We start from the raw sequence: 17,835 nt of genomic DNA, 5'->3' as shown, positions 1-17,835 counted from the left end.
AACATTTGGGGCTTTAGGGGTGCCTGCAAGCCAGATGGAGTTTCCTTGGGCAAGGCTTTCCCAGTGGCTTGTGTTGAGCTTCCTGCTTGAGTCCTGAATGCAGCCAAGTAAGAGCTGTGTTTATTTTTGCTGTTTTTTTATATTTTTTAAATGTTTATTTTTGAGAGACAGAAGGCAAGTGGGGGAGGGGCAGAGAGAGAAGGAGATACACAATCTGAAGGAGGCTCCAGGCTCTGAGCTGCCAGCACAGAGCCTGACACGGGGCTTGAACTCATGAACCTTGAGATCATGACCTGAGCCAAAGTCAAACACTTAACCGACTCAGCTGCCCAGGCACCCTGAAACTGTATTTCTTTAATGCACTCTGATATTCTTATATCCTGATATCAGGTACTGCCTCAATACTATGGGTGCTGCAGCAGAGAAACAAGTTTCTTCAGCAGCATTCTATACAGGTGGGGAAGCTGGGCAATCACCCACTATTATCACTTGCAGAAGTCATTGCTGGTTAGTTCAGCAACATGGTGTGCTGCCTTGGGGAACAGGTAGCACTGGTGAAGTTCATCTTACACCCCCCACCCCCCACTTTTTTTTTTTTTTCTCTAACAGAGTGCTAGAATATTTCCTCAGGAAATCTGAAGTTCTGCAAAGGCTCTCTCATCTGTGAGTGTCTGCTCAAATCAGCACTCTCCAGATTTACCCTGAATGCAGCCAAGAGGGGCTGGGGCTGGTTCACAGACTTCTGCTGTTTCCCCAGTCTGTACCAAGGACTATCAGCTTATTACTTTATGTGGTGGGTGAGACTCCTCTCAGGTCCTTTAGCTTATGGTGTTGGATCTCACAACAACCACAGAGGCCCTTTTTCTTATAGGTGGATGCTGAATTTTAGTTGTTAAACTTGGAGGCCAAATGAAGGCATGCATCTTATGCTGTCATTATGCTGAGGTCATTACTCAAAGTTCAAATTTCTATGAAGGAGCTACCCTCTTTATTTTTACCTCAGTATGAATTTTGCCTTCTCACACATTACAATCTCATATTTTTCTTTATCAAGATGAATTATCCCTGTTCTATAAGAAACAGATGTTAGTCAAAATTTTATTATATTCATTTACATGAATATCTTTTTTTTCCATTATGATGTCTTTGATGTTGAATAGGACAAGGATACTAGCTAAAATCTTTTCCCTAAGAAAACAAAATTGAAAGATAATAATGACGAAGGCTAATACTATGCAAGTTTTATTATGTGATAGGCACAATTGTAGAATCCACATAACAAGCCTCTGAAGTGAACGAATTATGCCCACATTACCAAAAGCACATTATATATGCATATAAAATGACCTGGAAGAGTAAGTCGGTTAACATTTAGGAAATAACTGGGTCAAGAATGTTGGCCAAAGGGAAGCAGAGCTTTATAATGTATAAATCTTTAAAAGTAGAAGAGATCCCACACATTTTCTCTGAAATGAATAAAAAACAAAGCAGACACATTCAAATGGGACCATCAAGATAACTCTTTATAATTGTAAAATTTTCAATATTTGACAAAATAGGGGTTTGATAAAGACAGGTGAATACTTTGAAGCCAATAAAAGAGTAACATAGCACAATCACACTTTCTGTCAAAAACAATGATATATAGATTTAAAGAGTTTGCTCCAAAAGTTTGACAAAGATTGTCTATGACTGGTATGATTACAGATAACTATCTATTTTGTTCATATCTACATTAATATAGAGAAAAATTATTTTGCAAAAAGTATAAACTTTATAAAAGGAAAATAAAGCAATCTTCCAAAACAAAAGATACAGATCCACAAGATATTAAAGGATACTTAAAAGTAACAGTAACTTAACACGAACAAAATGGAACACAGATACAAACACAGATATGCAAATTTAGAAACAAAGACTGACCCGATATCCATGCTTTATATGTATAAAAATATAACTTACCATCAAACAGGCAATAAAAAATACAAAAATATAGTTATTAAATAAATGGCATTCAAATGAGAAACAGGAAGAAGGCTAAATTTAGACCCTCAATAAATAATTTAAAATAATTTTGAGATGGATTAGTAATTCTGTATAATGCACAAAAAATTAAGAACATAAAAAAAAACAAAGGTAGCAGGATTAGCCCCCAAGTGAATTTTTCAATGTTTAAAATAAAGGCAAAATACAATAAATGGTTTTTTAATTTTTAATATTCACAAGTATGAATTTTCCAAAAGTAACGAAAGAATGAATATAGACAGAGATCTTCAGAGTGGTTTTTCTTTTCCTGTATAAATTCTTTCAGACTAAGTGGTAAAGCATAAGTAAGGCATTTGTACCTTAATTACATTTGTAGTGACTCTCACCAGTATGAATTTTCTTTTCTGTCCTGTGTCCTTCCTTAACCACATAATTCTAACTTACAGAGTTTCCAATTCACAGATCTACTACTCACCAGTATGACATTTTTTATGTTGCTGAATCTCTGAACCTCTCCCAAAAGCCTTTCCACATTCCTTACATTCATAAAGTTTCTCACCAGTATGAATTTTCTGATGTTGAGTAAGGCTTGAGCCAGTACCAAAATTCTTCCCACATTTCTTACATTCATAAGGTTTTTCACCAGTGTGTATTCTCTGGTGCCGATTAAGAGCTGAACCACTACTGAAGGACTTTCCACATTCTTTACATTCATAGGGTTTTTCACCAGTGTGAATTAGCTGGTGTTGGATAAGTTTTGAGCCACTACCAAAGGCCTTGCCACATTCTTTACATTCATAAGGTTTCTCACCAGTATGAATTCTCTGATGTTGAGTAAGGTCTGAACCACTACTAAAGGCTTTCCCACATTCCTTACACTCATAGGGCTTCTCACCAGTGTGCATTCTTTGATGCTGAATAAGTTTTGAACCACTTCTAAAGGCCTTCTCACATTCCTTACACTCATAGGGTTTCTCACCAGTGTGAATTCTTTGATGTTGAGTGAGATCTGAGCCACTATTAAAAGCCTTCCCACATTCCTTACATACATAAGGCTTCTCACCAGTGTGAATTCTTTGATGTCGAGTAAGGGCTGATCCAAAACTAAAAGCCTTCCCACATTCATTACATATATACGGTTTTTCGCCAGTATGAATTCTCTGATGCCGAGTAAGGGCTGAACCACTACTAAAGGCCATTCCACATGCTTTACATTCATAAGGTTTCTCACCAGTATGAATCCTTCGATGTTGAGTAAGGTTTGAACCACTGCCAAAGGCCTTTCCACAATCCTTACATTCATAAGGTTTCTCACCTGTGTGAATTCTGTGATGCCGAGTAAGGGCTGATTCAAAACTAAAGGACTTCCCACATTCCTTACACTCATAGGGCTTTTCACCACTGTGAATTATCTGATGTCGAATTAGGCCTGATCCAAAACTAAAGGCTTTCCCGCATTCTTTACATTCATATGGTTTCTCACCAGTATGAATTCTCTGATGATGGGTAAGGTTTGAGCCACTACCAAAGGCCTTTCCACATTCACTACATTCATAAGGTTTCTCACCAGTATGAATTCTTTGATGGTAAGCAAGGTTTGCACCACTACCAAAGGCCTTGCCACATTCTTTACATTCATAAGGTTTCTCACCAGTATGAATTCGCTGATGTCGAATAAGGACTGATACAAAACTAAAATCCTTCCCACATTCCTTACATTCAAGGAGTTTCTCATCAGTATGTATTCTCTGATGCTGGTTATTGAAAGTGGGCATGTCTTCAGAAGTAAATATCATTTGACTGAAATGTCCTTCCTGAGATTCCTGTTTTCTCTCAAACTGGCTTTTACATTCCCAATCACCTCTGAAACTTGAACACTCAATGCTGTTTTTTAAAAGTCTTTCCATTATCTCTCATCAGGATGATTCTACTCCATAAATATCCTTTTTCAGAAATAATTTCTTGGTCTCAACCTTGATTCACAGTCTGAAAGAAAATATAAAAGCAAACATTCACTTTTTTTGTGTTCTGGGAGGAAAAAAAACTTTTATAATAGAAATGAAAAGACTTAACCGAAACTAATTTTCATAAAAAGTGAGTAGTTTATACAGTTCTCAAATATGATGGGGCAACTTGACAAACAGATAAGGAAAGTAAAAAGAATGAGAAGTCACACTGGAAGGTAAAGAGATATTTAGGAAAATAGATTAGTCAGTTGTTCCTATAGTGATCTAAATAAAAAAAAAAAAAAAACCTTCAAACATGGGACCTTGATAAATATAAAGATGTCTAGGCTCTACCCCAATTTTGTAAGAGAATAAATCTAGCGTCATATACATTTTAAAATGTGGGTAATTACCAATTAACCCATTTCTTAGGGTTGTTTGGAGCACTAACTACACCTAGAAAAAAACTAGGATAAATAGGTAACAAACATAAATTGCATAGAATCTGAAGGAAATAAAAGAGAATGTTACTTCAGATACAGCAGTATCCTGATGAAAGATTAATGTGATAAATGATCAATGAAGAAGGAAGAATCTATTGTGGTTAGAATGTGGCTTATTTATGCCATTTGATAAAATCCATGTTTGTGTAGGAAGTCTATGAAGCTAAGCTTGGGAGAGCAAAAAAGGGGATACAGCAAAAGCTACTGTAATTGAGAATCTAGTTTTAAAATCTGAGAGAAAGGAATAGCAGATAGAGGTAATGTGGTACTATTGGCAGATTTCAAAGATGCAGATAAGTATTCTGAACCCCAGCTCCAATGATTATTGAATAATTCTGAAATCACACATAATGTATATATGTAGTTGTATTAAGTAACTGCACAGTGTTTAGTAGCTATTATTTTGTAAGACTTCTATGCCAGAAAAGAAACTAGGAAAATGAATGGATTTAAGATACCAATTAAGTCCCTGAGCAAATATGTCAAGCCCCAAAAGGTGAAAACATCTGAGCTCCATTCTCTTCCTATAACACTCATACAGCAATCTTGTTTGAGGTTGGCCTAAATATGTCTTGAAATTGTTCTTTCCCTCTCTACTGTCAATAGATGATCCAGGCCAAAATTATCTTTTATTTGGACACAAAAGTAGCATTTTATCTAGCTGTCCGCCTTGCTAGTTTTCCACCCCTAACAGCCAGAGTGATATTCAGCCTGGCACTTTCATGTTCAAAATGCTTCAGTGGTTCCCACTGTTCTTAGGAAAAGACCCACAGTCCTTAACTTGGTCTTAACAATTCCTTAACAACCTGCCTCCTGCATGCCTCTTCAACTTGCTACCTATTTCCTTTGAACAATAAACTACAGCTACATTGGTCTTCTCAGTTCTTCAAATGCACTAAACTTTAACCCCCCCCCCACCCCCAACACACATGCCATGATTTCATCTGCCCTAAATAACCATCCATACCACCGTCTCCACTGCCACCTCTTTTGGCCTTACAAGCTCCTGGCCATTGTTCAGGTCTCTGCTAAATGGCATATCCTAATAAAAATCTTTTCTGAATATTCAATCTTAACTATGCACGTCTCACCATTATCTCATGAAGCACTTTGTTTTCTTCCATTCTTTGTGTTTTGTTTGGTAATGGGTGATTACACATTTGTCTCCTACAATTACAAATTTCATATTTGAATGTTTGCTTAATGTCCGTCTGCTACAGTAGAGCCAAACTTCAGGAAGGAAGGATAACCAATGTCTGTTACTTTAATCAACTTGAACCCTGGCACATACAAAAAGAGCAAAGTACATTTAGTGAATGCCTAATGTAGTAAGTTAGTTTCAAAATTCAAAATAAGTTAGTTTGAAAATAAACTTCTAAAAACAAGATTTCTCTAGAAAGAGAATACACTTTTCTCTCAAAGAGAACAAGTGGATCGCATGCAGTTTTTTCCTGCCCTTTTAACAGACTCACTGAAATGAATGAAATGGATTTTTTTTAAAAAAAGGACCAAACCCACAAGGTCAAAGACAAGTAAAGAGGAGGTAGCAGCAACAAAACTTTTGAAGTGGGAAAGCATGAAGACAAATTAAGACTAGCTTAACAACCAAAAATGATAAAACCTAACCCAAAAAAGTAAGGAAAAGGATGATTTATCCTGCAAAAGGCTAGGATCCTCAGTAAATTCTAAAAACTAGAAAGTGAATGGTGGTTGAGAAAAAGAGTATTTACTGGTTTCACAATATCACTACTACAGATCTATTTCTAATTATAAAGGGAAAAATATACCTTTGTACTGGGAAGATTTAGTATTCACCACTTCTAACCTTTAGTTATAAAATCTGGCTATCACCAATAGTGCAACAACCTGACATTATGTGCCTCACCAATGTAATGCAATAAAACGTACACTGTCTTATCACCTACACAGCATGCTTGCCAAATCTAAAGGAGACTGCCATCTCTAAAGGAGAAAGCCATCAGAGAAATGGAGGTTGTTGAGACAATCTATAAGAAAACTGTCCTGAATTCTCTAAAACACTCTAATCTAGAGCCTGTTCTAGATTAAAGAGACTAAAGCATTGAAGAGGGTGTCTTTTGGGATGAGCACTGGGTGTTGTATGGAAACTAATTTGACAATAAGTTTCATATAATAAAAAAAAAATTTTTTTTAATGTGAAAAAAAGAGACTAAAGAGACTCAACAACATGAACAATGCATGAATCTTGATTGGATTGCAAACAAGCAACCAAATAAATGAATAAAAAAACAAACAAAATTACATCAGCTAAAAAAACAAAAAACACTTTGGGGAACCCCTGGAAATAATTGAACATGAAATGTTTGAGGTGATATTAATGAGTTAATGTAAATTTTCATAGATTTGTTATGTCATTGTTATTGTTTGGAAAATGTCCTTATACTTAGAAGATACATACTAAAAGTATTAAGGGTAAAGTGTCCAGATGTCCCCAACCTGTATTCAAATGATTCAGGGGGAAAAAAGTGTGTGTGTGTGTGTGTGTGTGTGTGTGTGTGTTGTGTGTTTAGAAAGACAAAGCAAATGTGGCAAAATGATAACAATTGGTGATTTTAGGTGATGACTATATAGGGTACACTAAAATATTCTTCCTTTTAAAAAATATTTTTTTAATGTTTATTTTTGAGAGACAGAGAGAAAAAGAGCGAGCAGGGGAGGGGCAGAGAGAGAGGAAGACAGAATCTGAAGCAGGCTCCAGACTCTGAGCTATCAGCACAGAGCCTGACAAGGGGCTGGAACTCCTGATAGTGAGATCATGACCTGAGCCAAAGTTGGATGCTTAACTGACTGAGCCACCCAGGCGCCCCTGAAATATTCTTTCAAGTTTGCTGTATATTAGAAATTTTTCAAAGAAAACAGAAATTACAGATTGTTTTAGAAAATAGCATTTAAGAAATTTTCCAGACCTGAAGGACATGAATCTCCACATTTAATGGACTTATTTGATACCTAGCATAAAAAATAAAAATGACTCACACTAAGATATGTTTTACATTAGGTTTCAGGACACTAGGAACAAAGAAAAGAACTTAAAAGCCTCCAAAGAGTAAAAACAGGGCATCAATAAAAGAGCAGGAATGAAAATGGCTTTGAAGTTCTCAACAATATTCTAAACCAGAAGTCATAACCTTAAAATTCTAAAGAAAAATATTTCAAGTAGAATTCATGTCCTGTGAAAGAACAAATATACTGGTTGAAAAGCCCTTTTCAGATATACTAGAATTCACAAGTTTAACACATTTATCCATTTTTACATGCCACCTACACAAAAAAACAATTTTGATAATTTCACGTTTTCTTAGAGTAAACCAAGAAACAGGAAGGCATGAAATCCAAGAAATAAAAACTCAACAAAGAAGAAGGAAACAGAATTCAAAAAGTAGGCAAAATGTAGAATAATAGTGGGCAGAGAAGAACAAAGGATTGTAGGAGGGCTGTCTAAACATAGGAAATGCAAAATTTCCCAAAAATTTGTTTTCTAAAAGACTGAGTATGAATTAGTGATAGTTAAATGGACAACCACATATCACCCCCCCCTTAAAAAAAACAGGCAACATTACATAGCAAATAAAGTTGTACAGCAAAGTAAACATGACTCATACCTCAGTTATGAATAAATTCATGATAAAGAGTAATGAGCTTTAGAATGAGAGAAGATATTTATTTACATTTATTTATTTTTGAGAGACAGAGCACAAGCAGGGGAGGGGCAGAGAGAGAATGAGACACAGAATCTGAAGCAGGTTCCAGGCTTTGAGCTGTCAGCACAGAGCTCAACGTGGGGCTTGAACTCACAAACCGTGAGATCATGACCTGAGCCAAAGTCAGACACTTAACCAACTGAGCCACACAGGTGCCCCGAGAGAAGATATTTATAAAATATTTTTTTATCAAAAACCTAGTATCCAAAATATAAAGATCTTTTTCAAATCATTAAGTTAAGCTAAAAGATCCAAGAGAAAAGGAACCACTAAATAAATAAGAAGATATCTGTTATCTAATAAAGAATTAGTCTTGTATTTGTCCCAGGTTTCTAGATCATAGTTTCTAAAACTCTTGGAATTTCCTAAGTGATATAAGTGTCTTTCATATTGGATCACACTTGAGTTTATGCTAATGAGGTAACTCATGTTGTGCCTGTGTAGGTAGCTTCAGCATTGGAGGCAGTCATCAGAAAGACTGAGCCAGCCCAACCTCTGGGAGAGCAGAGTGAAGCTAAAGACAGAGATCAATTATGCAGGCAGTAATTAAGCATTCATGTCACAGTGGAACCCCAATAAAAAGCCTGGACACTGAAGTTCAATATAACTTTCTGGCAGATAAACACATTGATGAACCAGAAAGGTAATGTACCCTAATTCCACAAGGAAATTCTACAGAAACCATAGTTGGGTTCCTTCCAGATTTTGCTTATGTATCTCTTCATTTGGCTATTCCTGATTTGTATCCTTATGGTTTATAATAAAACTTTAATTCTGAGCATAGTGCTTTTCTGAATTCCAAGAGTCATTCTAGTAAATTATTAAACCTGGCAGCGAGGGTGGTCACGGGAACCCTTTCTCCATAACAAGATTTGTAGCCAGTTGGTCTAAAGTAGGGAGAGGTAAACATTTAGCTAAAACCTGTGGAGTCTGACACCAACTCAGGGTGGTTAGTGACAATTCAACTGCAGTTCACCAGTTGGGGTTAAAAACAGAATAACATCCCATGTGCACAGACTGGAAAACTTAGGAGTGTTAAAAGATAGCAAAACTCCTCAAAGCAATCTGCAGATTCAATGCAACCTCTATCAAAATTTCAATGGCCTTTCTGGAGAAATGAAAAGCCAATCTTCAAATTCATATGGAATGGGCCTGGAATAGCCAAACAAAATTGCAAAAGAAAAACAGAGTATGAAGATCTACCTCCCAGTTTCAAAACTTACAAACAAAAAGCTACAGTAACCAAAACACTGCACACCGACACAAGGATAGATCTATGGACCAATTGGATAGAACTGAGAATCCAGAAATAAACCTAAACTTCTATGACCAATTGCCTTTCAACAAGGATGACAAGTCCATTCAATGGGGAAAATAAAATTATCTTTAACAAATGGTGCTAGGACAACTGGATAAATATATGCAAAAGAATGAAATCAGATCCTCTATCTCAATTCACATAAAAAATTAACTCATGAAAATGGACCTACTTCTTTACACTACACACAAAAATGAAATCAAAATTAATTAAGGACCTAAATGTGAGAACTGAAACCATAAAAATCCTAGAAGAGAGCACAGGCAGTAATTTCTCTGACATCAGCCATAGCAACATTTTTCATAATGTCTCCTGAGACAAGGAAAATCAAAGCAAAAACAAACTATTGGGACTACATCAAAATAAACAGCTTCTGCACAGCAAAGGAAACAATCAATAGAAATAAAAGACAACCTACTGAATGGGAGAAGATATTTTTAAATGACATATCCAATAAAGGACTAGTACCCCAAATATATAAAGAACTTTTATAACTCAACACCCAAAAGACAAATAAGCCATTTAAAAAACGGGCAGAACCCATGAAGAGACATTTCTCCAAAGAAGACTTACAGATGGCCAACAGATGCTCAACATCACTCATCAGCAGGGAAAAGTAAAAAAAAAAAAAAAAAAAAGGAAAAACCACAACAAGATATCACTCCACACTTGTCAGAATGGCTAAAATCAACAACAAAGAAACAAAAAGTGCTGACGAGAATGTGGAGAAAAAGGAACCCTTGTGCACTGTTTGTAGGAAAACAAATTGGTGCAGACACTGTGAAAAACAGTATGGAGACTCCCCAAAAATTAAAAATACAATGATCCAGTAATTCCGCTAGTGGGTATTTACCCAAAGAATATGAAAACACTAATATGAAAAGATATATGCACCCCTATGTTTACTGCAGCATTATTTATAATAGCCAAATTATGAAAGCAAGTCAAATGTCCACCAATAGGTGAATGTACAAAGAAAATGTGGTGGGATACCTGGGTGGCTCAATCGGTTAAGTGTCCAACTCTTGATTTTGGCTCAGGTCATGATCTCACAGTTTGTGAGTTCGAGCCCCAAGTCGGGCTCTGTGCAGACCATGCAGAGCCTGCTTGGGATTCTCTCTCTCTCTCCCTCTCTCTCTGCCCCTCCTCTACTCACGCTCTTTCTCTCTCCCAAAAATAAGTAAATAAACTTATAAAAAGTTTATTTATATGTACATATACATATATTTATATGTATTTTATATGTATATATACATATTTATATTTATTTAGTTTATATGTATATGTGTACTTATGTGGTACATATATATACAATGGAATATTACTCAGCTATAAAAAATCTTGCCATTTGCAACAACATGGATGGATATAGAGGATGTAACACTAAGCGAGTTAGTCAAAGATAAATACCATATGATTTCACTCGTGTAATTTAAGAAGCAAAACAAAGAAAGAAAAAAGAGACAAACAAAAAACCAGACTCTTTTTTAAAAATTATTTTTAAGAGAGAGAGAACACAAGCAGGGGAGGGGAAGAGAGAGAGAGAGAGGGAGACACAGAATCTGAAGCAGGCTCTAGGGGAGAGGCAGAGAGAGAGAGGGAGACCAGAATCTAAAGCAGGCTCCAGGCTATGAGTTGTCAGCACAGAGCCCAAAGTGGGGCTCAAACTCACAGACCGTGAGATAATAACCTGAACCAAAATAGGATGCTTAACTGACTGAGCCATCCAGGTGCCCTTGGGTTATTATTTTTAAGATATATTTTTTGGTCAAATATTGTGGAGTGCTTCTGTGAGGGTGGTTTCAAATGAGTTCAACATTTAAATAAGTAAACTGACTTGTGAGTAAATGACTGAATATAGCAGTCTGCCTTTCTTAATGTGTGTGTGGGCCTCATATAATCAATTGAAGGCCTGAATAAAACAAAAGTCTGAGTGAATATAGGGAATTTCTCCTGCGTGACTGCTTTCTAGCTGGGCCATACATTTTCTTCCTGCATTTAGAATCAAACTGAAACATTAGCTCTTCTCAGATCTCAAGTCTGCTGGCCTTTGGACTCGAATGACACCATCAGCTCATCTGGTTCTCTAGCTTGTGGACTGTAGATCTTGGGGCTTACCGTTCTCCATTACTGCATTAAAATAATTCCTTATTATAGCTTTATGAATTTCCTATTGGTTCTGATTCCCCGGAGATTCTAATCTTCCTCCCCTTCATCTATCTATCTATCTATCTATCTATCTATCTATCTATCCATCTATCCATCCATCTATCTATAAACACGTGTGTGTGTGTGTGTGTGTGTGTGTGTGTGTTGTTTAAGTAAGAATCATTGTACATGTACAGCACTATCTAGAGAGACTAACCTTTTTTGGCTTTTCTTAGTACAACTGAAAAGAAGAGTTTGAGAACATTCAAGAAAATTCTTTTCCCTAAGTGAGAATAAACTTCCATTTTGTCCATGATATCGTTGGCTAATTTTATTTTTTTATATCTTCCCTGTAGACTTAACTCCAAACTATTTTGGTTAAGAACATTAGCTCTGAAGTCTGACAAATCCAGCTTTCAATCCAGGTCCTAAAATCCAATTCCTAACACTCACGTCCTTGGGTAAATTATTTACCCCACTAAAACTCTGTTTTCTCATCTTAGAATATTGGCAAGAAATTATCAGTTTCTAAGGTATTATATACAGACCCTTATACACAATAAAGCTCAAGAAATGGTATTTTAATTTTTCAATCATCCTTATCTTATGCTATGTGGTTATTTTGTGTAAGTCCACAAAATGATAATAGTGTTCTGTTAGTCTATTCAGTGTATTGTCAGATCACCTATTACTTTTTTGCTTTTGATTCTCTATTATAATTGTATTGGAATTTCATTTTAAATTTTATTGTTTTTAAGGTACAACTTTAAAAAATGATTTAATATATACATAAGTGGCAATATATGACAAGCATACCAATGTACTGAGGAAGGGAGTGCTACATTCTTGTTTTATGTTCAAAATCTACATATGATTTGAGGGGTGCCCAGGTGGCTCAGTTGGTTAAGTGTCTGACTCTTGGTTTCGGCTCAGGTCATGAGCTCATGGTTCGCAAGATCAAGCCCTGCTGTCAATGCAGAGCCTGCTTGGGATTCTCTCTCTCCCTCTCTCTGTCCCTCCCTCACTGGTTCTCCCTCTCTCTCTCTCTCAAAATAAACATTTAAAATCTACACATGATTTGAGAAATAGGCACACAAAGTCATCTGTAGGTAAGTCATCTTTCTTGGATGTCTCTAAATTCCTCTTTTCAACAGCACCAACAAGAGCTAAAAGAGGTTAATCTCTATAAATAGTGCTGTATCCCTAGAGTTAAAAATACATTGCCTGAAGTTGTAATGGGTCATCACTGTTGGCTTCTGTCCCAGAGACCTAGATCTATATAACTCTTTTTAAGTTTATTTACTTATTTAAGTAATCTCTACAGTCAACATGGGGCTTGAACTCACAACCCCAAGATCAAGAGTCATCTGCTGGCCAGCTGAGCCAGCCAGGCACTCCTAGATCTATATAATTCTTAGAAAGAGTTATACCAATGATGTTCATTTCTTCTGACTGTAAGGCTCTTAAATGTCTTATCCTTCCCAAAAATCCCATCTGATCATACAAGAATCAGTGAACAGAGATTGATCTAACTTTAAATTAGCATCATATCATGATGTACTTAATCTTATTTTTTTTTAGCTTTGTTTTTCTTTGATCTTTCCTTTTCAGAGAAAAGCACAACCAACATAACCCAGTCTATTTCTACAATATATACTAAAGAGTCATCCTTTATTTGAAAAGAAAAAAAAGGGCAAGGTGAGTATTTAGAAAATTGTTAGAGCTTACTCTACTTTCCTTTGTATTTTCGCAAGAAAAAGTCATGTTATATATAAAGGACACCCTTCATGGGCATATTTCATGGTTTCCTGGACATAGCACTGTGTCACTGAAGATGCTAACGGGCAATATAGTGTTCCATACATCAATTTGCCTTCTCATCTCTTGGGAGACCCGGGGAGGGGATACACTTTACTAAATTCAAACCTAGAATATATTTTATACATGCCTGAATGTACAAAACTTTAAATTTTAAAAAAGAAACTGTACTTTCTCCAATTTATCTGATAAAACTAATATAGCCATGATGCCAAATAAGAAAATGCCTATATGTAAAAGAATAATTTCAGGCTGATCTAACTTATGAACATATTTACAAAAATTGAAAACAAAATTCTAGCAAACCAGATACAACAAAAAAACATTATAACTAAGTTTATTTTAGTCAAAGAAGATAAGATTCCTCCAATATTAGAAAATATGTTAATATAGGGACACCTGGGTGGCTCAGTCAGTTGAGTGCCCGACTCAGGTTCATGAGATTAAGCCCTGAGTCCTGCTCTGCACAGACAGTGCAGAGCATGCTTAGGATTCTTTCTCTCCCTCTCTCTCTGTCCCTCCCCACTCACTAGCACTCACTCTCAAAAAAATTAACATAAAAAAAGAAAATATATTGGGGTGCCTGGGTGGCTCAGTAGGTTAAGCATCTGACTTTGGCTCAGGTCATGATCTCATGGTTCCTGAGTTCGAGACCCACATCAGGCTCTATGCTGACAGCCCAGAGCCTGAAGCCTTCAGAGTCTGTGTCTCCCTCTCAGTCTCTGCCACTCCCCTGCTCACACTCTGTCTCTCTCTCTCTCAAAAATAAACATTAGAGAAGACTTAAAAAATAAAATATGTTAATATAATTAACTACATTAACAGATTAAAAAGAAAAGGCACAATTTAATAGGCAGAAAATAATTCAATGAAATTCAACATCCAATTATTAAAAAGAAAAAAAACTTAAAAGTCTGTGAGTAGAAGGAAATTTCCTTATACAGATGAATGGTACCTATAAAATATAGGAAAGAATATGCCAAATGATGAAATAGTAAGTACAAGTCCTTAAAATTTGTAGCAAGTAAAATATATAAAGCATTGGAAAACAAGAAATGAAACTGACGTTTGCAGATCTTATGACTGCCTATAAGGAAACAATGCAAAAGATTCTCTAACAGACGTTATATTTAGAAAGAGATTTTGCAGAAGTCTCAGAAATAAACCAGAAAACAAAGGCCAACTTCATCTCTACAAACCAGCAACAAAATTAGAAAAATACAGTTTATTTAGGGCATCTGACTGGTTCAGTCAGCAGGGCGTGTGACTCTTGATCTTAGAGTCATAAATTGAAGCCCCATGTTGGGTGTAGAGAAGAAAAGAAAGAAAAGAAAGAAAAGAAAGAAAGAAAGAAAGAGAGAGAAAGAGAGAGAAAGAAAGAAAGAAAGAGAGAGAGAGAGAGAGAAAGAAAGAAAGAAAGAAAGAAAGAAAGAAAGAAAGAAGAAAAAAAGAAAAAAATACATTTTATTTATAAATAGCATCACACAAAATACTGAGAAATGTATAATATACGGACAGAATTATAAAAGTGGACTGAGATATTAAACAATACCTAAATATACAGAATGTCATTTCTTATTAAAAGGAAGCATCAATTTTATAAAGCCACCAATTCTCCTAAGTAATCTATGTATTTAATGCAATTGTAACCAAAATCACAAGTTATTCATAGACCTTTACAAGATGATTTTCTAACGTATATACAGAAGACTAAGGGGCATTCCTTAAAAATAAGTTGGAAGGACTTGCTCTATCAGATATCAAGATTTACTATCATACAATACTGACTGTGGCATTGGCACAGAGAATAAAATAGAGAACTATGTCACAGAAGACTGAGCCAAGAATACACTCATACACAGAAACTTATGAACCTGGCACGACAACAGTGAACAAAAGATGGATTCTCCAAAAAAAGCTGTTAAAAAAAATCAGATATCCATATACAAAGGGATAATATCTCTATCTCACACCATACATAAGTTAAAATTAACTTTAAATTTTTTTAATGTTTATTTATTCTTGAGACAGAGCATGAGTGGGGGAGAGGCAGACACAGAATCCTTAGCAGGCTCCAGGCTCTGACCTGTCAGCACAGAGCCCAATGCGGGGCTCAAACCCACAAACTGTGAGATAATGACCTAGCCTGAAGTCGAACGCTTAACTGACTGAGCCACCCAGGTGCCCCTAACTTTAAAACTCTTTAAAGACTATATGCTAGTTATCAACTTATTGCCTCTCAGATCCCCAATTCATCCTTTACTGCCTACTTTGTAAATGCAGACAGATCAGGTCTATTTGAATATTTTCCTTTGTCAGCACAATGTTAAGCTTTGTCAGTAAAAGATGTTTGTTTTTAATTTTTATTTTTGAGAGAGAGAGACAGAGTGTGAGGAGAGGCAGAGAGAGAGGAGAGGCAGAGACAGAGGGAGACACAGAATCCTTAGTAGGCTCCAGGCTCTGAGCTGTCAGCACAGAGCCCAATGCGGGGCTCGAACCCACAAACCGTAAGATCATGACCTAAGCCAAAGTCAGATATTTAACTGACTGTGCCACCCGGGCGCCCCAAAGAAAAAGATGTTAGAAAGACACTGCAGGTAGACTATTCCCTCTAGATTCTGGCGTGCTTGCCTGTCAGGCTTGTCCAGTGCCCTCGTGCAGCACATGAAGCTGCCCACGTGCCCAGCTCCTGCAAGTTGGATGGCTTTACCTGGTTCCCTCAGTGTAAGCAACTCCTCTAGCTCCCAGCTCTTAAAGCACAAGGTGGCCAATAACATCCATTAGCCAGCAGTTTTCTTTGGCAGTTTTGTAGCACATGCTCCTGGTAAGACTCCACACCCTACCCTAGAGGGCAGATTTCCAGCAAATTCCAGAGGAGGTACTTCCAACAAGTGCTGCCAGTGCAGCATCAAGGCAGGGATAGGACCTTAGAGAGGCAAACGAGGTATCTAGAACACAAAATTTAAGCAAACACTCACTCAGGTGCCAACCCTGCACTTCTATGACCCTGAGGACGAGTACCCCCTTACGAATGAGGCAACTAGGGTGCCAAATTTGAGGCACTCCTACTCAGGGTCATGAAAGTGTAGAGCTGATACCTGAGAGTGACTGCTTCCTTAACTTTTGCACCCTGATACCTTAGTGGCCTCACCTTAGTCCCAACCCTACACCACTGTGACTACTCTGTCATTTAGTGAACCACGACTGTGCCCTCTCCAACAAGGTCTGGATTTCAGCCCTGGGCTTCCTTGGGAACTCCATTTCAACCATTAAAGTGATGGCAGCTTTTTATATATGCTATTCATATGGTCTTTAGTGTTCTCTTTACGGATTACTAGACAATCCTATGTTACTCCAGTCTCATTAGTTAATAATTCTTCATATTGAACTTCCCCAGTTCAAATTATTATGTGTTTCCTGTCTCTTGATGGGATCCTGACAGCAACAGAATTGGTACCTAAAGTGGTCCCAGGAGACAGGCCTGTAAAGATGGGATTTGGGGATTAGTTAGGTCATGCCTTTCAGCCATTCCTTACATCTTTGTTGCACTGAACTATTCTATCCTTTTCCAAATGTTTACTAATCCTTTGGGCTTGACTACAGATAAAGCTCCTTGTGGATAGCATTTGGGATGCTAAAAATCCATGGCATGCAGTGGGATCACAATTAATCAAGCTGTGTTTGATCGTGATAAAATGCCGACTAAAGCATATATCTTGGGAGCCATATATCTTGACCTTTATTGTAGTAATGATGACTTATAAGGGCTGTGGTGTGAAATGTGAATTCATGTGAGTTCATTCCAGTGCTTACAAAGAGAAATTGACAAGATTGGGTCTGTTAACTCTGAGTTCAAGTCACAGTCTTGAGAACCAGAGCACGTCCATGCAAATCCAAAGAGTCTCCATTTCTTGAAGTCACAGGGCTGATATTGCTGAAAATCAAACATAAAATTGTGCAGGCTGCTGACTTATGATAATAGTTGAATTCAGTCTTGCCATATTTTTCATGTAAAAGTTAGACGACTAACTGGTAAAAAATTTGATCCTTAGGGCCTCCTGGGTGGCTCAGCCAGTTAAGCGTCCAACCTCGGCTCAGGTCATGATCTCACTGTCCACAGTCTGTGGGTTCGAGCCCCACATCAGGCTCTGTGCTGACAGCTCAGAGCCTGGAGCCTCCTTCGGATTCTGTGTCTCCCTCTATCTGCCTCTCCCCTGCTCGTGCTCTCTCTCTCTCTCTCTCTCAAAAATAAATAAACATTAAAAAAAATTGTTGCTTAAATATGGAATGGGGACATCTAGTTGGGACCCAGATGAAACTGACAATCTTGAGCCCCCCCCACCAAGTCTTTTGGGGACTCTCTTAACAGTGGAAGT

At 37.0% G+C, this 17,835-nt stretch overlaps 1 protein-coding gene across 3 annotated transcripts in view; it reads right to left on the bottom strand.

The window, feature by feature from the left end:
- Positions 1 to 2,198: 2,198 nt before the first annotated feature.
- Positions 2,199 to 17,835, bottom strand: part of LOC115502520 (zinc finger protein 345) — a 99,139-nt gene continuing 83,502 nt past the window's right edge. For 2 of the 3 annotated variants that reach the window (XM_030297995.1, XM_030297994.1), the window contains exon 3: positions 2,199 to 3,972. In XM_030297995.1, coding sequence (XP_030153855.1) covers positions 2,454 to 3,893 — 1,440 coding nt within the window. In that variant the 5' untranslated portion in view covers positions 3,894 to 3,972 and the 3' untranslated portion in view covers positions 2,199 to 2,453. The remainder of the gene's footprint in view (positions 3,973 to 17,835) is intronic. The other variant, XM_036064237.1, reaches the window with a different exon arrangement.

This window comes from Lynx canadensis, chromosome E2, assembly GCF_007474595.2.
Source record: "Lynx canadensis isolate LIC74 chromosome E2, mLynCan4.pri.v2, whole genome shotgun sequence".
NCBI lineage: Eukaryota > Metazoa > Chordata > Mammalia > Carnivora > Felidae > Lynx > Lynx canadensis.
Note: the sequence above shows the minus strand (reverse complement) of the source record. Positions and strands in the feature narration are given on the sequence as shown.